General features: G+C 44.9%; 2 protein-coding genes across 2 annotated transcripts in view; one reads left to right on the forward strand and one right to left on the reverse strand.

The window, feature by feature from the left end:
* Window positions 1-20,290, forward strand: part of TIMP3 (TIMP metallopeptidase inhibitor 3) — a 58,033-nt gene extending 37,743 nt beyond the window's left edge. Inside the window, exons 2-5 of the mRNA XM_038756251.1 lie at window positions 7,091-7,173; window positions 13,129-13,240; window positions 14,622-14,743; window positions 16,151-20,290. Coding sequence (XP_038612179.1) covers window positions 7,091-7,173; window positions 13,129-13,240; window positions 14,622-14,743; window positions 16,151-16,348 — 515 coding nt within the window. The 3' untranslated portion in view covers window positions 16,349-20,290. The remainder of the gene's footprint in view (window positions 1-7,090; window positions 7,174-13,128; window positions 13,241-14,621; window positions 14,744-16,150) is intronic.
* SYN3 (synapsin III) overlaps window positions 1-23,726 on the reverse strand; it is a 350,093-nt gene that overhangs the window by 229,500 nt on the left and 96,867 nt on the right. Inside the window, exon 6 of the mRNA XM_038756250.1 lies at window positions 20,835-20,924. Within this exon, the coding sequence (XP_038612178.1) occupies window positions 20,835-20,924 (90 nt within the window). The remainder of the gene's footprint in view (window positions 1-20,834; window positions 20,925-23,726) is intronic.

Here is a 23,726-nt window from a genome sequence, read left to right on the forward strand (position 1 = left end):
CAGTCTGAAAGTTACTCACTCGTTTAGGGGCAGATACGGAGAAGCAGAATGGCTCAGTGGAAAGAGCACGGGCTTTGGAGTCAGAGGTCATGGGTTCGAATCCCGGCTCCACCACATTTCTGCTGTGTGACCTTGGGCAAGTCACTTAACTTCTCTGAGCCTCAGTTACCTCATCTGTAAAATGTGGATTAAGACTGTGAGCCCCACGTGGGACAACCTGATCACCTTGTATCCCCCCAGCACTTAGAACAGTGCTTTGCACATAGTAAGTGCTTAACAAATGCCATTATTATTATTATCATTATTATTATTATTATTATTACTAAGCCTCAGTTCCCTAGCTCAAGGCAGTTCCCACTGTCCTGCCTCCCTGTAAGGTCATTCCGTCTCTTACACCAACTCCCAAGGGCCCTGCCCACACCCTCAGGATAGACACGAAGTTCCTTCCTCTAGACTGCCAGCTCCTTGAGGGCAGGGATCCTATCAACTCTATTGCATTATACTCTCCCAAGGGTTTAGTAAGCTCTGCCCCTAGTAAGCGCTCAATAAATACCATTGATTGATTGACTGATTCCCAAGAGCAGTGACAGGATTTGAATTCAGCACCTGCAGCTCTTTGCCGTTGTTTTGGTGAGCTCTGTGGAGCAACTGGCAAGCACTGGACATTTAAAAACCCCAACATGATGACACTCAACATCCCGCATATCCAGGGTAATTCAACACTACTGAAAGTGAGCGGAACAGAGTGTTTCTGCCTGTCCTCAAGTGTGGGAGGAAAACTCAATTTTGAAATTGAAGCCCTGGGAAGGAAGAGAGAACAGATCGTGAAAAATAGTTGGTTGTAAAGTGGATGTAATTGTAATAAGTCTAGACCTATGGTATTAACTGGGGAATCTTACGCTTTTTGTTTAAAAGTGTTAAAAATGAGGACGGTGCTTTAATAAAAGAAGTAACATGCTTGCATTTGCTCTCGACTGAGAAGCCTGAAGTTTCTGGTCACTTTATCCTTCCTGGCCGATGTTTACTTTCTCTCCCTCTCTCCTGACCTCTTTATTTTCAGATCCAGTAGATGCTGAGCATGGCTCCTTATTGCTTATTATGTTTCTGTATCAGCAAAAGGGCTGGAGAGTTGGGCCTCCTGTAAATGTTGCCTCTGCTTCATCAGCCAGCATGACCTAGTGAATAGAGCATGGGCCTGTATGTCAGAGGACCTGGGTTCTAATCCCAGCTCCCCCACTTGTCTGCTGTGTTACCTTGGGCAAGTCACTTAGCTTCTCTGTGCCTCAGTTACTTCATCTGGAAAATGGGATTAAGACTGTGGGCTCTATATGGGACAGAGACTGTGTTCAACCCAATTAACTTGTCTCTACCCCAGTGCTTAGTACAGTGCCTGGCACATAGTAAGTGCTTAACAAATACCACTCATAGATATTTATTTATATCTGCCACTCAGGGGCGGGTACAGCGCTTAGAACAGCGCTTTGCACATAGTAAGTGCTTAATAAATGCCATTATTATTATTACATTAGTATGGCATAGAAATAAAAGCAACCTTCATTGGTGGGCTTTGCAAATATAGCAGTCATTGAAAAACAGGAGGGGAGATTTAATAACCTCCTGATTTTTAATAGCTTTAATGTAGATGGAAACTTGGGTTGAAAGGACTTGACTCCCTCCAGATTTTTCATTTGTATGTTTGTGTGTGTGTGTGTGTGTGTGCATGTGTGTTTACATTTATTTTTAGCCTCAGGGTTCTCTTAGCTGAAGAATCCACTGAAATAAAACAAAGATTAATATTTTTACTTAACGTAAAGAGTTAGTCAGTGAAGCTTTGAACTGTCGGACTCCTTATCTTCTGCCGAGTGGATTTTAAAAGTCTGGCCTTGGCTTTGAGATCAACAAAAAGGGTCTTTGAATCTGACAAGAGAGAAGAACCCTCAGGGCAGGCTTGGGTGGGATACAGGAAAAGACTGTTTTTGCTTGTGTGTCAGATGGAACTGACTCTTCCTATTCACCCTTCGCTGGCCCCCTCCCTCTACTGTGTTTCCAGCTGCTGAGGAGAACGGCCTTGACTTTTTTCAACCCCCTACCAAACCCTGCAGCTGATGGGATACCTGCATCCTTACATCTTCCCACCTGTGCCAAGGCCCAGGGCTTCTCCTGGGCTTTCCAGGGCCAACCTGGAAGAACCCCTATTGCCAGAGCCTCTGCTGATCTCTAGACTGTAAGCTCATTGTGGGCAGGCAAAGTGTCTGTTTATTGTTATGCTGTACTCTCCCAAGTACTTATACAGTGCTCTGCACCTAGTAAGTGCTCAATAAATACGACTGACTGGGTTTTCAATCAATCAGTGGTATTTGCTGAACATTTGCAGAGCACTCTACTAAGTGCTTGGGAGACTACAGTAGAATCAGTAAACACAGTCCTTACCCTTGAGGAATTTACAATCTAGCGGGGGCAGAGGGGAGCCAGACATGAAAATTATTTACAGTCAGGGGAGGCAGCAGAAAGTAAGGATATGTACATAAGTGCGGTGAGGGTGGGATTAGTATCAAAGTGCTTAGGGGGTACAGACTTAAGTGCATAGGTGAGGCAGGAGGGAGAGAGAAAAGGGTGAGGAGATGAGAAGTTAGTCAGGGCAAGCTTCAGAAGGAGATGTGTTTTTGTAGGGTTTTGAAAATGGGGAGCGCGTTGGTCTGTCGGTCATGAAGGGGGAGGGAGGTCTAGCCAGGAGGGAGGGCGGGGTTCAAATCCCTGTTGAAACTTCTAGACCTCTCCTTGCCTACCTTTTTTCCATCTGGAAGTGGTTGGAATGAAGAAAGGCCCTGCAGCAGCATCGGAGGATTTGAGAACTCAGGAGAAGGGGAGAGTTAATTGAGCACTTGGAAACAGATCACTAATAATAATAGTGAATAATTATGGTATTCATTAAGCACTTACTCGCAGTCAAGCACTGTTCTAGGCACTGTGGTAGATACAAGTCAATCAGGTTAGACATGGTCTCTGTCCCACATTATTATTATGGTATTTGTTAAGCGCTTACTAAGCATCAAGCTCTGTCGGGCTACGTACAAGATATTTAGGTTGGACATAGTCCTTGTCCCATACTGGGCACAGTCCAAGTAGAACAAAGTAGGATTTAATCCCCATTTTACAGATGAGGATACTGGGTATAACAGTCTAAGTAGGAGCTTAGACTGCAGCTTTAATAGGAACAGGGTTACATAGATAGATACAGATGCCTCTGAGTAGAAAAACCTAATTTGAAACCAAACAACTAATTTTAATAACCCAATTTTAAAACAGAAACCTAATTTTAAGCCAAAAACCGAACCCCCACAGGTCCCTGGGACTGGGCAGAGCTTCACTGGTGGGGCTTCTAAGGGTCAGTGGCATCCTTAGAGGGTGGCCAGCAGTGTTGCTACTCTCCAATGACCCCCAAACCCACCCCCCACAGAGTATAAAAAGTACCATAGTGCAAGATCCAAACCTGTTCTTGCCCCACTAAAACTTTAACCAGAGCTGTAGCAAAAGGGCTTTATTTACTTTCATTTTTCCTGCTGCTTACTCACTGATATAGTAGCGAAAAGCATGCAACAAGGGGATGAAACCCAGAGCAGTCCACAAACTGGATAATGATTGCACTGTCAATAATGGTTAGCTTCCTGGGCTTGTTGGGCAGACCAAAGCTGGTTTGGTTGGGAAACAGGAAAGGATGGAAATAGGACTAGGCTGAGGCCACGCTCTCCGAGTGAGGGGAATACAGAAATGGCTGAAATGTTCCTGCGCTAGAGCCTCTTGGCTATCCAGAAGGAGAATTTAATCGTAAACGCTAGTTAGAGCAGTTTGGATTCAATCGGGAAAGAGATGGAGAATGCAGGGCAGAGGGTGAGAGGGCAGGCAACTCCTCCTGAATCCGCTCACCAACAAAGAAAAGTCTCTGGAAACACAGACTGTACGCTGACAGGAATCTCCAATTTGCCACTGAAACCTCTTTTCTTCTCAAAACCCTCACTGACTGCAGCCCATGTAGGGGGAAAAAGGGCTTTCATACTTCAATAGAAATAATTTTGCCAAGAAAAAAATGCTAACCCTGAGTCTTTTCTACCTGGGCTTGGTATGCGGTAAGACTGTATGTACTAGGAAGATAAAATAAAGGACTTCATGCTCCCTACTCAAAAGCGTGATCATATTTCTTTTCTCTGTTCCTTCCTATTCCTTTACTATCACTGACCTGTATCCCTTCATATGAAGTGGCGATACCCCAGAACCAAGCCAGTAGAGAAGAGAAGCTGCTTGCACTAGTGGATAGAATATGGGGCTGGAAGTCAGAGGACCTGGGTTCCAATCCCGCCTCTGCCACCTCTCTGCTGTGTTACCTTGGGCATGTCATTTTGCTTCTCTGTGCCTCGGTTACTTCATCTGTAAAATGGGGATTAAGATTCTGAGCCCTATGTGAGACAGGGACTGTTTCCAACCTGATTAACTTGTGTCTACCCCAGTGCTCAGTATAGTGCCTGGCACAAAGTAAGCACTTAATAAATGTCATGAAAATATTTTTAAAAAGGGTGAGGGCCATCTCAAGTTTAGAAACCAAAGTTTTAGAGGAAACTGCCATGAGTAGAGCGCATGAAAAACTATCTCCCAGGATAGAACAAAACAGGCCTTTGGGCAAGTGAGTTCTTTTAGGGAGGGGATTGATTATGTTGTTGGACTGCCTGCTGTTCGCTGGGCATCTTCTGTTTCAATGCTTGGCGTATACAAATTATTTTTCTTTTGGAATGAAACGGGTTCCTTTTCTCTCCACTCTGGCTCCTTTGTCTGGTGGAGATCCAAGGGAGGAGTATTTTGCCAAAAAGGAAAGTAAAAGATTTTGTTTACCCAACACTGAAGGGAGAAAACTGAAACCAACAAACATTTTAAGATGATTTTTACAATACTCTTGGCACAGATGATTCTATGGAAAATGTGGGTGATTTGGGTACATAAGATGACCTTTGGTTTTTGAAAAAATAGGGAAACAGCCAGATATGTTAATTTACTGAGGGGCTGGAATAGCATTTCAAAAAAAAAATGCATGATAAGTCCTTTAACCCAGGACCACTTCTGCATATTTGGATGGACAGGCAATTTCAGGTTCATGGAGTTGTAGGGGAGAGAAGGCATCAACAAAAATGTATCGGTGGAATTCTGGGTGTTTACCTCACCTCAGCTTTAAGCAATCCAGCAGAGCTGACTGTATCACCTCTTCCAAATATGGGTTAATCTGCCTTGTCTTGGCAGTTTTGACCATGTCCTGCTGCCTTCAGGCTGAGGTGGTTTTATCTCATTGCCCAATCCCATCATCGTTTAGTTGTAGAATATCTTGGGAGGCACAGAGGGATGACAGGACATGGATTATCATGTCTTGGCAGGGAATTACCTCACACCTCGATTCCTTGGCCCAACTTTCTCCAGGCACATTTAATCTTAAATCTAACGTGCCGCTTCATATGTTTGAAACTCACAAGCACATGAAATGCCCCTCCAGCTATTCCCACCCTAAAGATGGGTCATGGTGGTAAGTGTAGTGAAAGTGAGCTTGAAGAATCAATGCCATGGGTTGACTTTTCAATTTGGATTAGCAGGCTTTCTTGCTCTCTGTTTTATTTTTTCTTTAGGGCCAGACTCTAAATGACAGGCTGGGGAGTATCCTTGCTTGGGGTAGGCAAGCAATCTTTTGAACATTCTGTACTACACTTGTTGGTTCTCAGCAAACAGACTCGAGATGAGTCCTTGAAGAAACTGAAAGCATGGTTTCAGAACACAGGTGACGGCTACAAGGGTGGTCTTAGGCTGAATTCAGGATCTTCGGCTCTTGGATGTTCATTTTGCTGAGTTTTTACAAAAGTTAAAGCAGCCTTGAAAATAACCAGTTCAGAAATGATTCAATTCTTGCTTCATTCATTTTCTGTTGGTATGCCCTCCAAGGAGCGGGGTGGACTTAAAATAGTTCTTGCCGTATTGACAAGTTTGTTTCAAAGGATTCTAGCATTTTAATCCGGCCTCTAGTTCTATTGAGAATTGCCCTCTGCTGAAACTTAACCAATCATCACAAAGATAAGCAGTTTGTTTTAAAGTATGGTGGTGTCAGAGGATGGAGCAATCAGGAAGGGACAAGTTATCTGGGTAAACAGATTTTGATAAATTGTCTTGTTATGCAGAGGAGATCTGTATTAATACCAAAAAAACCAAGTGCCAAAAGCATCTGGAAGCTTCTTGGAGGCTGTAGGCTCTCCCAGAGGGAACCTTGGATCATCCTTGGGTGGAGGCAGAGGCTGCTTGTAACAGTAGTTTTAAAATTTGGGATGGAGCTTTTGCCTATACAAGGAGGGAGATAGCAGCTCTTGCCCCACCAACAGTGAATTCCTTACAGCACTTAAGCCTTTGAAGAAACTATTGAATAATTAGAGAAAATCGGGTCACCTTTCAGAAGAGAAATCAACTCAGTTTTTCTAAAACGTTGAGGTTGTGTTCTTGCCAAACCCTGGATTAAGGAAGACACGCACCAGGTCCCTGCGCACCTGCGTACAAACCATTTCTCTTGACAGCACCCCATAGGTACACGAACAAACTTGTGTTATCTGCTAAACAGCCCCACATTCCATAACCGCGGCCCAGCTCCAACACCTACAGAATGCACATATTATGGCACAACTAGTTGAAATAAAAATTCACAGAAATTATTGGCAGAGTAAATCTGTTCACTGGCTAGTTTTCCTTTTGTCTCCCTTTAGAGTTCTTGCTCAGATAAACAAAGTTATCCATCCAGCTGGCTCTAGGATGAAATAACTATTCTTTGGCCTGGGGACCCCAAAGAGACTTGCTATTAGAGTGTTTACTCTACTGTTTCCCCTATCTTTATTTTAATGTCTGCCTCCCCCTGTAGACTCTAAGCTTCTTGTGGACAGGGATCACGTGTACCAGCTTTGTAGTATTACACAGTGCTCTGCACACAGTAAGCGCTCAACAAATATCATTTATTGATTGACTGATAATGTGATATTGGTTCATTTACCACAGTCTATTTTTTTTCTTTTTGTCTTGGCAGTGATACGTGCCAAGGTAGTGGGGAAAAAGCTTGTGAAGGAGGGGCCTTTTGGAACCCTAAGATACACCATCAAGCAAATGAAGGTGAGTTCTGTTAGCCTCAGCTACTGTAACATAGAAATGTCTTCGTGGTAACAGCTTTTCCAAGGTCAGGGAAAGGGGTGGAGGAAGAAGAGTATGAGTAAGGCACCAGCGAATGTGAAGAGTTCCCTTTCACTCTGAATTTTCATGCTGAAGTCCTTGAATGAGGACTTGAGGAAGACGGAGAAGCCAAGAATTTGTACATGTATACAGAGTGGCATTTTCAAGCACACCTACCCATGGATAAGAGCTTATGGTCAGTGGCTTCACCTTCAAACAGGAAGATAGCTAAACTTACTATCCCAAACCAGTTTTATTTTCTGAAGCTTCTGCATTCTGGATGGAGAGTCCTCCTTCCATTTCATAACTCTCGATCCTCTCTGTGTTGGTGTATCACCAGCTAAAGACTTCTCTGGCAACAATAGTTTTTCCAATCGAAATTTGGCATGTTCATAACTAGGACTCTGAGGACGCAACCCTGTGGTAACAATTAACTCTAAGTAGTGTATGACTAACAGGGTAAGAGTTTTGTCCTACAATCTTTTTTGAATTTCACCTGGTTGGACAGAAGCTAGACAGTTCCGAATCTCTTTTATCCCTTAAGCCCATGGTCTATCATCTGTGGTTTGGCCAACCACGAATGTTTTGAGAAATTGAACCTCAGCGGGGACAAGGGTAACCTCAACTCTGGGATTTCACACACCCGCACTAGAAATCATTCCCCACACTTTTCCCAGCGGTGATCTCTCTGACCACACAACAATCCCTTGAGGTAGAGATGAGCAAGTATTATCCCCATTTTACAGATGGGGAAACCGAGGTGCAGAGAGGTTAAGTGATTTGCCCAACATCACACACTGAGTAACAGAGTTGAGAGTAGAACCCAAGCCTACTGAGTCCCATCCCAGAGACGCATGCCTCTGGATCCTGTGACCTGTACTTGGTATGGGAGGATGCCAGTCATGCTGAGCCTTAGTATATTATGTTCTCCTATAAAATGGGGATTGTATTCTTGAAGAAACCTGTCTTAAGGAAAACTTGCATTGTAGTATTCCTTCTATATCCACTGCCATCCACAATCATTGCTTCGGAAAACTTGCGTTGTAGTATTGCTTCTGTATCCACTGCCATCCACAATCATTGCTTCTGACACCTCACTGCAACACATCCTGGCAGTTGCACATTGTCGGAATAACTTTTTTAATTCTGCCATTGTGTTCTATCAAAAATGCGTAGTGATAGCGTGCATTCTGGCAGAAGGGAGGCTATTAGCATGGACACGCGTGGCAGCTACTGCTAGAATGAGGGCCAGAATTTTAAAAGTAATAACGCTAATAATTGTGGTATTTCTTTAAAACTTTCTATGTGCCAGCCGTTGTACTAAGCCCTAGGGTATGTACAAGTGAATCAGGTCAGGCACAGTCTCTGTTCCTCAACCTAAGGGAATGAGAGAACAGGTAGTAAATCCCTGAGGAAACTGAGGCACAGAGAAGTTAAGCACTTTGACCAAGGTGATACAGTGGGCATAGTGCTGGAGATAGGATTAGAGCCCAAGTCCATGCTTTTTTCACTAGGCCGTGCTGCTTCTCTTCTCTTAAAAGTCGGGTCCATTGACCCTGCAACCAGCCCAGGTGTGGAGGGGAACTCGGGTGAGCCTGTTCCCCGTACCCACCCGCAGGCTCCAACCGCTCTTCTGTTTTGGCACAGGGTGCCTCATGCTGCCCCGACATGGCCGACAGAGCTTCCCGTCAGCCACTGGTGTGGCTGCCAGGTGGTCACCCTAGTCATTTGACCTGGTGCCCTAGAGGAAAAAGACTCCCCAGATCTCTCATTACCCACTACTCCCCTGGGCCTTACATTGTAATTGCAGCTTTCACAGAACCTGCTGCTTTGGAAAAAAATTTTTTTTTTTGAAGAGCCAATTGACCTCTTGTTATGTAATGTTTAAAAAAAATCAGGCCTGGATTGTTTTCCTTGGCTGCTTCATCTGCCTCATCTCAGCCGTAAGGCCAGTTCATGTCTTCTGGGAGGTGGCTGCAGAGGATGGGTGGGGGAAGGGAAGCAACAACCCAAAAAGCCCACTGCAAAGCCTTTGGCAGGGATTACAGCAAATCTGAAACATATTAGACCAAGTAAAGGTTCAGAAAACACAGTCACACGCTTGCCTCATAACAATCATTCTCTTTATGAGGCTCTTTATGGCCCAGCAACAAAGCTGCGGGGAAGACAGCTGGAAAGTGGTTTCATAAGCTATCCCAGCAACCCCCTGTCACCAAGGCCAATGCAGCCAAGGGTTGATCCCTGGGGTTGGAATTTCCCCTTTTCATCCTTTCCTGCACTGGTTTTTCTGAGGCCCAGGGCTGGGGAGTTATTTATGCTTTCCTAACGGGCAGCACATTCGCCTAGGTTTCACAAAATCGAGGCACTGGTCGGAACTGGCTAGAGGCCTGATAACTCCCACCCCTCCATCCATGCCTTCTTCTGTATCTACCGATGCAACTACAATTCGGAGATGAATCATTTGCCTCCTAAGCTCTGTCCCCCACCCGGACCCAGACAGAGCAACCCCTTCATCACCAACAAAATAGCAACCTGCAGAAAAAAATATGAAATACGGTGCCTCCCCCTTCCCCGGTTATCAGGGTCATCTCTGGACCCCATCTATGATGATGCCTCCCTATCACGAGCCCCTGATTCCTTCCCTCTACCACAGTAAGCACTCAATAAATACGATTGAATGAATGAGATGTGGCCCTGCTAATGTTGGAATGAGGCAAAAGCCATGCCCCCTTTCGAGGCTTGGGAAAACCAGCTCATTTCTTCCATTTTAGATCAGGATCACCTGGGTTCGCTGTTTAGTCAGTTCTTTCTTGGTGATATTTTGCCAAGGGATGCATCAGAGAATATTGTAAGAGGGAGGAGAAAACAAGCTTGTCTTGTGTTTTGGCAGTTGCATCACACTGTCCGCAACAGCGTACCAGATTAGATTAGAGCATACCAGAGTCAGATGGGGTGAAGGCTCACTCAAAGCGTAGTGATGGAGTGTGAAAAACATGAGTGCTCTGAGACTGGGCGTCCAATCACACTCCTTTTGGTTTTGGAGGGGGGTTGCTCTCACCCTCACAGCAATGAAGAAAGCCTTGAACCTGAATCAATACTGAAAGGCAACTCTTCTCAACCCCTCCTCTCCACTCTCTTCCCCTCATATCCCCAACTTCTCTCTCCAGTCCTGATTGAAGAGGCAGCCATCTACTCTGCAAACTTGGGAGGAAAAGTGTAGGTCTGCATGCATAGGAGAGAAAATTGGAAATTGGTAATGGCTCATGACAAATCCAAAACCCGAGATTAAACCCTGGGGCCTCTCAGCCTGAAGGTGGTGGCTTGTAGCTAAATGTGCCCAATCCTGATTTCTACTGAGACTCTATGATAGCAGGAGCTGCTCTTGGCCAGGAGAAATCGTATTCCGCAAACTGTCTCCTAAGCAAGAGCAAGGCATTGGTCACGGGAAAGTAGCATGTATTGGTTAATGTGCTGTGGTGGCCAGCATGGATGTCCCACATGGAGAGGAACAAAAGGTCACGCCTTTTAACTTGTCCTTGGACAGGAAGGGGTTGTGATCAAATTGTTCAACTCTGGAAGAGCTTACTTCCTGCAGGTGCATTAACTAGCAAAAAAAATAATAATAATGGAGGAAAATCTGCTTTGAAGTTCCCCTGCCTCTCTGGCAGAATGGAATAATAATAATAATTATCATGGTACTTGTTAAGCGCTTACTATGGGCCAAACACTGTTCTAAGCACTGGGATAGATACAAGTTAATCGGGTTAGACACAGTCCCTGTCCCCCATGGGGCTCACAGACTTAAACCCCATTTTACAGATGAGGAAATGAGGCCCAGAGAAGTGAAGTGACTTGCCCAAGGTCACACAGCAGACATGTGGTGGAGCCAGGATTAGAACTCAGGTCCTTCCGACTCCCAGGCTGGTGCTCTATCCACTAAGCCACACTACTTCTCAATGGGCTCTGGATATATGTAGCAGGATGAGAAGGTTGTTATGAAATGGACCCACCTCAACTCCATGACTTCGTCTCCTCTTCCCCCTACTACCCATCACCTTTAACCTGAAGGTTTACCTTGCTCAGATCCTTCTGGAGCGACAACCATTCCTAAACTAATTAGGGAAGGTGGATCAAAGACCCTTGGTCCTTTTTTTTGCCCCTTTCATCCATCCCCCAGCACTACCTCGATGGAAATGATTCTCCTCAGCCTCTAATTCCTGGAACCAGAGTGAAACGTCAAGAAAAATGTCTAGGGACTTGAGAAGCAACGTTACCTAGTGGATAGAGCCCGGGTCTGGGAGCCAGAAGGACCTGGCTTCTAATCTACGCTCCACCACTTGTCTGCTGTGTGACCTTGGGCAACTCACTTAATTCCTTTGTGCCTCAGTTACCTCATCTGTAAAATGGGGGATGAAGACTATGAGTCTCATGTGGGACATGGATTGTGTCCACCCTGATTAGCCTGCACCTGCCCCAGCACTTAATACAGTGCCTGGCACATAGTAAGCATTTAACAAATACCATCATAAAAATTAGAGGAGTTAAAGCCACAGTCCCCACGTAGATTGGAATGCCACTTCAATTGTGCCAACATCCCAGCACTGCCTCCGTCCACTTCCCACAACTACATCCCTAATTCCAAAATGGTTGCAACATGCCTGTGCATGGAGGTCTGAACTCCTGCCCTGAGAGCCCAGAGCAGACTCAGCCTCGGCCTGCATGGGCTCAGATCAATCAGCGGATGGTATTTATTGAGCAGACGCACCGGTTCGGAAACACAAATGCCATTTCTCACCTCGAAGAGCCGCCACCAGACCTGCCAACAGGATGGGAAACCGGCTTGCTTTATGCACTGGAAAAGCCCCTAGCCCCCAGCCTGAGGCAGTGGACTGCATTCCCAGTCCCTGGAAAGTCCCAGTTCCAGTCATCTGGAAAGGGGTGTGGGAGAAACCCCGGAGCAATGCAACATAGTATACATGCAAACAGCAAACAGCAATGCGACGTAGTATACATGCAAACAGCAAACTTTTCCAAACCACGTGGTGGATCAGTTCCCGAACAGGACTTCCTCTAGGAAGCATGGCATAGCGGATAGAGCACAGGCCTGGGACTCAGAAGTTTATGGGTCCTATTCCTGGCTCTGTCACGTGTCTGCTGTGTGATCTTGGACAAGTCACTGTACTAAGTGCTTTGGAGAGTACAATACAGCAGAATTGGCAGAGATGTTCCCTGCCCACCACGAGTTTACAGTCTAGTTTGAAAGAAATAACAAGGAGATGGGAATTCCTTCTGGAGGTGCTTCATTAGGGCCTGCTTCCTGGTGGGAGAAGTTTGGATGACAGGAGGGAAGACAGAGAGGCTATTCTAAGCACTTGGGGTAATGGGGATCAAACACCAGTGTGGGAATGGGGCGAAAGTAATGGATGGTAAGCTCCCTGAAGGCAGGGATGGGAACCATCCAACTTTATTGTATTGTATTCTCCCAAGCACTTAGTACAGTGCTCTGCACCTGGCAAGCGCTCCATAAATACCATTGATGGATTGATTGAAAGGTGACTTAATAGAGTGGCAGGGTGTGCTGAGGGGAGAGAGGGACAGGAATGAACTCTAAAACCAAGGTGAGAATTGAATTTGCCATTGAGCGATCCCCTTTTCAGCTCTTTATTTATTTTACTTGTACATATCTATTCTATTTATTTTATTTTGTTAGTATGTTTGGTTTTGTTCTCTGTCTCCCCCTTTTAGACTGTGAGCCCACTGTTGGGTAGGGACTGTCTCTATGTGTTGCCAACTTGTACTTCCCAAGCGCTTAGTACAGTGCTCTGCACACAGTAAGCGCTCAATAAATACAATTGATGATGATGATGACGATAACAGAGCCTGTACTCTTTCCCACAGATGTACCGAGGCTTCAGCAAGATGCCCCATGTGCAGTACATCTACACGGAAGCTTCTGAAAGTCTTTGCGGGCTGAAGCTGGAAGTGAACAAGTACCAGTACCTGCTGACAGGTAAAACTTCTTCCACACACCTGAAACCATTTTTCTGTCAAGAGACCTCCCCACCTCTTTGCTGTGGATGAGGAAAGGAAAGGAATTAATAGCAGTGTGGCCTCGAGGAGAGAGCACAGGCATGGGAGTCAGAAGAACCTGGGTTCTAATCCTGGCCTCGCCACTTGTCTGCTGGGTAACCTTGAGCAAGTCACTTCACTTCTCTGTGCCTCAGTTTCCTATAAAATGGGGAATAAGACTGTGAGCTCCATGTGGGACAGGGACTGTGTCCAAGCTGATACGTTTGTATCAACTCCAGCACTTAGTATAGTGCCTGGAACATAATAAGCATTTAAATACCATTTTTTTACAGAAAAGAAAAGTGTGTTAGTGCCCTTGCAGGCAATAGTGTCTGCAGAAGGTGCTCTGGAAAGGAAAACCAGCTGAACCCAACTACTCTTGGAATGGCTGAAATTCTCCTCAACTTTTAGCATGACCTGGGTACACAAGTAAATATTTACATCGCACTGACTTGGAGGGTGGGGTTGTAGGTTACAGCCAGACAAGCCTACATTAAGAGCCACTGACTATTTTAAAAGAAGGCACATTATATTTTGTATTCATTTCATACTTATTCCGAGTAAAAACATTATGTTGGATCAAGTAGAGTAATACTAGCTAGAGTCACCTGGGGCTTTTGGCAAGGTTTCTCTTCTGGGAAGCAAAGCTCAACACTGGTGGAGGCCAGCTTGGCAAAACTGAATTCCTGTTGTAGACAAACCAAACAAAACTTGGTTCCCCAACAGTCAAAGCAGGAGCTTTGGCATGGTATAGTCACTGAGCAGAGCCCAGTAGATTCACATCAGCCCATTTTCTAGAAGGGCTAAGTGGAAGGGCTGCCTTCCCAGCAGGGAAAGATTAGGATGACGACTAGGATCCAAACCCCCATCTCCTAAACCATGCCACCTCTCCAAAGCCCCCACCCATCCCAATCACATGATTCACAGTTATGAAGGAGCGTGACTTTGGGCAAGTCACTTCACTTCTCTGTGCCTCAGTTTCCTCCTCTGTAAAATGGGGATTCTACACCTGTTCTCTCTCCCTGTGAGCCTCATATGTGACAGGGACTATGTCTGAGACTGTGAGCCCGCTGTTGGGTAGGGACCGTCTCTATATGTTGCCAACTTGTACTTCCCAAGAGCTTAGTACAGTGCTCTGCACACAGTAAGTGCTCAACAAATATGATTGAATGAATGAATGATTGGATTGGTTGGACCTATCCCAGTGTTTAACACAGTGCGTGGCACAGATAAGCATATAACAAATAGTAAAACAATTGTTATTCTTAGGCAGAGGATTTATCTCAACTATGTATTTCTTCTTCCTCCCTTTCCTCCCCCAGGCCGTGTTTATGACGGAAAGGTGTACACTGGCCTATGTAACTTTGTTGAGCGATGGGACCAACTGACCCTCTCCCAGCGCAAAGGCCTGAATTATCGTTACCATCTGGGTTGCAACTGCAAGGTAATGGAGGCTGTCGGGGCATGCAAGGCCTGCCGGGAAGCAAGGAGTGTGTCTGTGAGATTGAGCCCATGCTGAGGATTGTCCTGCCAGGCTGAGCTTCCGGGGAGGAGACTGTGTCAGCAGTAGTAGTTGATGTAAATAGGAGGGAAGAAATGTCTTTTGGCTCCCTCTTGGAACAGATGTGATGCCTATTGTGCATTTAATGGAAAATGGGTAGTCCTAGCCTTGAACCGGCATGGCGAATTGGATAGAGTACAGGCCTAGGAGAAGGCCTGTCAGAAGGGCTAATCCTGGCTCTGACACTTATCTGCTGGGTGACCTTGGGCTAGTCACTTCACTTCTCCAGGCCTCAGTTACCTCATCTGTAAAATGGAGATTGAGACCTTGAGCCCTAAATGGGACAGAGACTGTGTCCAACTCAATTTGCCTGTAACCACCCTAGTGCTCAGTACAGTGCCAGTCACATAGTAAATGCTTGACAAATACCATAATTATTATTGTTATTATTAAAATGGGGATGAAGACTGTGAGCCCCATGTGGAACATGAACGATGTCCAACCTGATTAGCCTCTATCTACCCCAGCGCTTAGTACAGTGCCTGGATCTTAGGAAGTGCTCAACAAATACCGTTATTATTATTGGCCATATATTAGCCGGTATCGCAAAGCTTCAGTTAGCTGGAATGAACCACAACGCAGCTGAGAGTTTGGGTTGGCGGTGGGGGCTGACAAAGTCTAAGGCTTAGGATCCGGGCTCAGAGAGCAGAGCAGGGATAGATCTCCTCGATAAATCCCTACTTCAGGTCTTCCTCACCCAAAACCTCTACCCTGGAGGGGCCGCTTTCTTTCTGGGCATGCAATGTGGGTTGGGCTTCCATCTGAATGAACCTTGCTCAAACAAAAATACACCTGCTCCTCTCAGACCACAAACCCAGGTCCTTCAGGGGTGCCAGGAGAGAAATGAATGAGCCACTGAGGATTTCCTCAGGCTCCAACAGCTCCTCTTGCCACGGGAGTTAGGGGACAAGAGAAGACCGACCAGATTTTTACCTCTCCACTGATTAGCCCTTTCCCCATATTACATCCACCCTGTTCCCCAGGCCCAAAACATACCTTGTGCCCAGCGCTTAGAACAGTGCCCGGAGCATAGTAAGCACTTAAAAAATACCATAATTGTTTTTAGTTCATCTGTTTTCAGAATGTTGACTTTCCCCCACCACTCCCATGCTGAAAAAAATAACCTGTCAAAACTATAAATTTTGGTACATTTCAGTGCCTGGAGGGAAGCTTCTTTTGAAGTTTGCTTTCCTTTGGGGTCCTAGGTATCGAGGTTGACAGCGGAAGGAGCGATCTGAATAGGGTTGGCTTTTTTTCTGGGCCCTTACCTTTTGTTTTCTGTCACGGCAGATCAAATCCTGCTACTACCTGCCTTGTTTCGTGACCTCCAAGAACGAGTGCCTCTGGACAGACATGCTCTCCAACTTCGGCTACCCTGGATACCAGTCCAAGCACTATGCTTGCATCCGGCAGAAGGGAGGTTACTGCAGTTGGTACAGAGGCTGGGCGCCTCCCGACAAGACGATCATCAATGCTACAGACCCCTGAGCACCTCTCCCCTCCCCCTGTCTCTTCCCTCCCTATTGGCAGAGCTTCCCTCGGACACTAACTCTTACCAGATGATGATGACAATGAAAAATTAGTGCCTGTTTTCTTGCAAATTTAGCACTTCGAACACTTAAAGAAAAGTCTATGCCGTCATACTGAGTTTATTGTTAATCACACTTTTTATTTTCTTCTTTTTGGTTCGCTACCACCCATTTCCCTCAGACCTGTTGTTCTGGGGATTTAGGATGGCATGCCAGAAAGAACAAGGAGCTTGTACTCCTCTTATCAGTGTCTATATAATCTATATTTTTTTAGGAAAACAAAAATCTAAAAACTATCCCAGTTGGGCATTGTAATCTCCGCTTTTTCACCTCCCTGCCCCCTTCGCCTCAGTGCGCAAATTACACAAGACATTTTCTGAAGGACGAAGGGGATGGCGATTGGTTAAGGTCCATTGCCCATTGACCCCAGAGGAATCTGGGCAGTTTTTTTTTAAATATAAAAGATATGGAATTGGAGTACAACAGCAGGGGGAGAATCTGGATAGGTGGGTGAGAGAGAGAGAGAGTGTGTGTGTGTGTGTGTGTGTGTGTGTGTGTGTGAGAGAGAGAGAGAGAGAGAGAGAGAGAGAGAGAGAGGAGAAGAGAAGAGTGAGTGAGTGCACAGAGTGTTTTGACTTCACCCATCTCGGTATGATAAAGAAACTGGCAAGAAAGCATCCCTCTTTTCTAAACTTACTTTCTAGGGGAATCTAGCTTCATGTCAGAATTCCTGAGCCTCCTAAATATAAAGAGTTAAATCTCTGCCTGAGGCCAGGGGGCAATTATCCTGCCTTGAAGAGCAGACCAGGTGAAGCTCTGAGATTAATGTCTTTACTTTTCTAAAACCCCACAAGAATTGCTCCTGGAAATTCTGTGGTTTGTATTTGGCAGGAAATCTGTCTCATGTACATTTTAGAAAAACATTCATTCACAGACACACATACACACGCACACACACACACAGTCTACAAGATCTAGTTAAGTAGAGCAGATGGGGAAAGGGAGATGGGTTGGAGATGAGTGGAGTTTTGTTGCCCACTAGTATTTAGCTCAGCTAGAGAATGTGCTCATATACACACATTCACACAGACAGGGATATAAGCTAATTTTTTTGGACAAGACCCAGAGTTGTTTGTTGATAAAACTAAGTCAATAATTTAATCTTTTTTTGTGTGTGTGGGTTGGGGGGAAAGGGTTTAAAAATGGAAACCATGACATTCCAAGTTGTTGAACTGTTTTTTCATCCCCAATTAAATTTTAAACATTGAAACTCCAGCACAGTGCCTGTAGCCGCTAGACTCTCTCCCCACACACATTCTGTGGTCCCCAGCATCAGTGCCTCTCTAGGATCAGCAGCAGGCTCAGGAGACCTAACAGATGGGTGTTAGGATGGGTTGGACTGAGAATGGGAAGAGGTGAAAAATCCTAGCCCACTGGGCAAGTTCACTCCCTTGCAGTTCTCATTTTCCCAACCAAAGAACTCCGTTTGGTCCCAAAGCTCCTCAGACCACAATTACTGGAGGCCCTGATGCTGGGATTTTCTGATTCCTGCTGCTCCACATTAACAATGGCACCGGCGGGATGGTTCCTGGAGATTTGTTTTGTTGGCGGCTGGAGGATTTTTTTTTTTAAAGAAAACTATAATATAAATTCTCTAAATAAAATTATTTTACGTTTTAATGTTGATAAGGAGGAATTGCTGACGGAATGGATGACAGTGTATATTTTACAGAGTTGGGGATGGTGACACTTAACATGATTTTTTTTTCTTTTTTTATGATTACAATTATTTATCTTTTGATTCTTTGTCTCTTCCATTCATTCCACTTAAGAACTAGAGCTGCCTTGGTTTGTCATTTTCCCCTCAGAGTCATCGGATGAATGACACCTAAAAATACAGTCTGGCCTCAGTTGCCTGAAAGAACCCGATAGTTCAGATCATGTGTTTTGGGGGTTTGAGTCTTGGGGATTATTAACCAGTAAAGACACACCTGCCAATCCCCTCTCACCTGGAAACAGGCATTTGGCATATATCACAATCAAATGTGCTGGGCAGAAGAGTAAGAATGCCTATGGGGGGAAAAAGTACCACCTTTGTTCTCGTTTGATGAAGGAGCCGCTGCCCACAGTCGATAGGGTTTTGTCGAGGCTGACAACACATGTTTCAGAGCCTTCCTGGGATTATCTCTGAATTTAGCACTGACCCACAGTCAGGTGGCTGTCACTACCCCAGAGGCCAATGCTCCAGCAGCCGTGTTGATCCAACAATACGACTGGAGCAAAACTGGGAAAGGAATCACTTAATCGGGGTTTCCTACAGGTGGAAAGAAGGGTGAAATGACAAAAATTGTTCCCATTCAAGGGGAGGGAGAAATGGTGTTTAAGCAAAGGACCGTTTGCAGAGTGTTGTCAAAGGGCAGCTTAAGCTTTCTATAAGCTCTAGCTTTTGTGTATTTTTACCTGTTCACTTACTGTATATTGTTATGGTCTTTTAATTAGCTGAGACACTTTGGAATTTGAATTAAATTATTGTGGCTTTTTTGGCTAGCTCATATGTCCTAAGTAGGCTGTAATATTTCTGCACCTTGTCGAGAAAACAAAACAAAAAACTCTACACGGGCTACCATTTTCCTCTTCCAAACTACATGGGATGCTGGAGGATGGGCTATTTCAGACTTGGAGGATGTCAGCTTGGCAAGTGGGTGGGAATGTCATATGTTCAGTCCTGAGGAGGATTCAGGAATGAAAGAGGTTGCTTTTTTTGTTCTAGGAGGGACAGTCTTACAGGCTTTACACAGTTGTGGACAAACGGCCTCAAACTGTTGCCCTCTCAGCCTCAGGTTCCACCCAGCCTTAATCCCTGGCCCTCCGGTTAGAGTTTCAACAAAGAAGGCCCATAGTCAAAGAGGGAGGGGAAGCCCCCTTGAATCATTCTTTCCCCTCCGACGAAGCACAACCTACCGGTACATTTAATCACACCCCCTACAAACTGAGCAGAGGAACTGAACACAAGAGTTGACTCCGAGTTAACTGTCAATCTGGCCAGACTCCTCCCTAACTGAGAGAAGCCTGCGGTGAATCTGCTCTTCAATCTATATCCTTCCTGTCATTCACCAAACCACCCACCCCGGGACTGGAGGCACTAGAAAGAAGATGGAGTTCTTGGTGACCCTAAGCTAATAACTGGTGATGAGAGGAGGGGAGAGGGAAGGGGACGATGCTAACTATAGGAGCCCAATTAGAAATACACTCCCCCAATTCCAAATGACCCCATCTAGGAGGATTTCATGACTTTGGACGTTTTCGTCTTCTGATTGTAACATGTCCTTGGCTTGGAAACTGTAATGTCTTTCCTTCCCCCTGTTTTTCCCCTCCAACTTGTGGGTAGCACCTAAGTGTTTGGCTGCTGGCTATTCAAAAAACTAGACTGAAGTATATTTACAGGGAAAAAAAGGAAATTTAAAATCTGGATGGCTCTGGCAAAAATTAAATTACATGGTAATCAACGGCTTCCAAATCAGACGCCACTCTGCAGGGGCCCACCTTTTCATAGTGGGAAGACAATGCTGCAGAAAAGAAATCCTCAAAGGTCTGTTTTAGTGCTTTTGGGCACTGGCTTCTCAGAGGCCCAGGTATCTCCAAATTTTCCGTGTAGCCAGTGGACTGTCCTTGAGTCGCAGAAAGTTACGGAAGGGAAACCACCCAGGAGAAAACCTTGTCTGGAAGGAATGTATTTGTTGCTAAATTTTGTAGCACTGTTTACAGTTTTCCTCCATGTTATTTATGAATTTTATATTCAGTGAATGTATATTGTCTTTTAAGGTAATGTTGCATAATGTTCACTTTTTATAGGGTGTCCTTTATTCTAAACAGTAAAATGGTTTTATTTCTATCACAGACATTCCGTCTCTTGTCTCACTTAAGTTCTTCTATTTCTCTCCTTCTGCTTAATACAAACATGGGAGGTCCCTGGAAACTCATATTTACTTTGCCAAAAGAAGATTCTTTAGCGATCGTACAGTGATCCCTCTTGGCCGGAAAAATCGCCAGCCACCTTACACTTCAAGCAGAGTTAGGAGTCTTTGGAGCCATTCTGTCTTGCTGGGAATCCCCTGAACCCCATTGAATTGCTTTCCAAAATTTACCATTTCCTCCAAACAGCATGACATTTGACCTGCTACATGGTACCTTAACCAGAGTTTGCCTGTGAGAACTGGCTTCATGGAAGATCGGTGCAGAGACTTTTCCCACAGCTATTATTTCTCAGCTTATATTGTTTCCTTTTTCTTCCCTGATAATGCCCTCCGCCCTTCCAAAGGTCCCTTAAAATGGTAATGATATCAACACTGCCACAACATCAGGCAAATTTATAGCACTCCCAGAGTCCTCCAGGCTCCCCAGGCATCCCTTCCAAAGCATGATTAAAAAGCACCAAAAGCACTCACCATCTGTTTATGGTTGGGGAAAAACGTCTGCTCCACAAGAGGAAACTTCTCTGGACCCAGTGAATTGAAGATCTTAATTAGTTGGGAGAACTGAAAGAACAGAAGAGAGAAGGCTTACTAACTATTCGCCCCACAACCCATTTGAGGTGATCTTCCTGACCCTCAGATGACCCTGGATTCTCCCAAGTCACTCTCTCCCCTCCAGCATAACAGTGTGCTACTGTCATTGATCCCATTTCCCATTCATTCATCCCTTCCCTCATTACATCTCTGAAAAATAAGGGGCAGTACCTGAAAAGGGCGGGGCTGGGAGAAAAACATGGCAGAGGGGTAGAGTACCAATGAAAAGGACAGAAAAGGATAAATAGAGACTGATAAATGGAGGGAGGAAAGAACTCACAGAGTAGTAGGGGAAGAGGAAGGGAACGTTCGTGAGAGGACAGAATGACAGAGAAGAAAAGAAGGGGGGAAAATGACAGCATTTAACTGATCTGAGACAAATCTCAATTAATTAAGCTATCTTAATTAGCACTCTACACTGTAAACTCTAGTCTGCAAGCTCCTCTCTAGACTGTAAGACTGTCTCTAGACTGTAAGCTCATTGTGGGCAGGGAAGATGTCTACCAACTTTTATATTGTACTAACCTAAGGGCTTAGTACAGTGTTCTACACACTTAAATGCTCAATAAATTACACCAAATGAGTGACTGGTCTCCAAAAAGAACCGGTACCTGGCTGACACTGGTGGATCCCAGAGAATACAGAAAGGACACCTGGTGAAATCTGAATGGGAAATATTTGTTTCAACACCTGAGAGTTTCCTTGTCTCCTTCTTTATTTACGGTTCCCTGATTACCTGTTTAATCTCTATATTCTCCCAACAGAAACCCTGCCTGTTGGATTTCCTCAGTTCTCTTACCATTGGTTTCTAAGTAAGCTAAGATTACTGAAGGAGCAAAATGGTATTTGGCCAACTCTGTAGAAAAGTACCAGCAGCTTGGTCTAGGACCTGGGTTCTAATACTGGCTCTGCCACCTTCCCTGCTGAGTGACTTTGGGGAAGTCACTTCACTTCTCTGTGCCTCAGTTTCATCATCTATAAAAAGGGGTCCCTCCTACTTAGACTTTGAGTCCTATGTGGTACAGTGTCTGTGTCCAACCTCATTAACTTGTACATACCCCAGAATTTAAAATAGTGCCTGACACAAAACACTTAACAAATGCTATATTTATTAAATACAAAGTTTCTTCCTTTTTACTTGCCCGCCCTTGCCCCAGATGATTAAAATGAAAAAAACAATAAGAAATGGGCATTTGTTTATTACTTGTCCAGCACAAATCAGTATTTACTTCAGGCATGTGTCTATTTTCAAGGCTGATTTAGTGCTTGGGGAAAAAAAATATTTTGTACATAGCAGTCTGTTCCACACCTGACAGACTGTCAAAGAGGTCTCAGTAAAGCCCATTAGTAGAGAGCTGGGTAACAGGCAGCATGGCCTAGTGGATACAGCACAGATCTGGGAATCAAAAGGTCCTGGTTTCTAATCCCGGCTCCTCCACTCATCTGCTGTGTGACCTTGGGCAAGTCACTTTACTTCTCTGTACTTCAGTTACCTCATCTGTAAAATGGTGATTAAGGCTGTGAGCCCCAAGCAGGACAGGGACTGTGTCCAACCCAATTTCCTTGTATTTACTCCAACACTTAGTAGAGTGCCTTGTACATAGTAAGTGCTTAACAAATGTTATCATTGTTATTATTATTATTATGAATAATAACAACCCTGAAAACTACCGCCTTTAGTCAAGGTCAGGGCATTGCCTCTAATGGACAGCTGGCCATTCTGGAATTTTACTGTGATATATTGCCGAATTGTACTTCCCAAGCACTTAGTACGGTGCTCTGCACACAGTAAGTGCTCAATAAAAACGATTGAATGAATGAATGAATTAGCTCACAGAGCTGGAGGTGCCTTCGGTATGTGACGAAATTAACAAGTCATTCTGAGAATGGACGCTTCATTCTTGCTTCAGTTCTCTCTCAAACCCATCACTGGTTCCATTTTCCTCATCTTCTTTCCAGGTCAGATGTCTTCAGGCTTGGGCATGCAGGCCCAGGGGCCTTAATAATAAAGATAATGGTGGTATTTGCCAAGCATTTACTTTGTGCCAAGCCCCGTACTCAGTGCTGGGGTAGAAGCAAGATGATTGGCTCAGACTAAGTCCATGGCTCACACCAAGACCACAGTCTAAGTAGGAGGGAGACAATTAATTAATCCTCTTTCATAGTTGAGGAAATTGAGGCGCAGAGAGGTTAAGTGGCTTGCCAGGGGTAACGTAATCTGCAAATGGCAGAGCTGGGAATGGAACCCAGGTCCTCTGATTCCCAGGCCTGTGCTCTTTCAATTAGATCAAGCTGTTTCCACTAAATTAAAAAACATTTAAAGTACGTGAAGAAGGGAAGGGCATTTTCAGGCCAGACACAGTTTGCTGATACAGAAAAAGGTTGGAAAGAATGAAATCAAGGTTTCTTCCTGCATTGATTTGTTTTCCTAGGGAAGAGGGGAGCTGGATGGCAAACAGGCAGACCCTGGCAAAAAGCAGCAAGGCCTAGTGGATAGAGCTCATCCTGGGAGTTAGAAAGACCTAGGTTCTATTCCCATCTCTGCCTCTTGTCTGCTGTGTGACCTCAAACAAGCCACTTCAGTTCTCTGTACTACAGTTACCTCATCTGTAAAATGGGGATTAAGCCTGTGAGTCTCACATGGGGACATGGATTGGGTCCAACCTGATTAGCTTATATTTTCCCCAGCGCTTAGTACAGTGTCTGGCACATAGTAAGCACTTAACAAAGAGCATAAAAAAACAGTTTAGCCACACAGAGGAAAAATAACCA

The sequence above is a fragment of the Tachyglossus aculeatus genome, chromosome 14, assembly GCF_015852505.1.
Source record: "Tachyglossus aculeatus isolate mTacAcu1 chromosome 14, mTacAcu1.pri, whole genome shotgun sequence".
Lineage (NCBI taxonomy): Eukaryota > Metazoa > Chordata > Mammalia > Monotremata > Tachyglossidae > Tachyglossus > Tachyglossus aculeatus.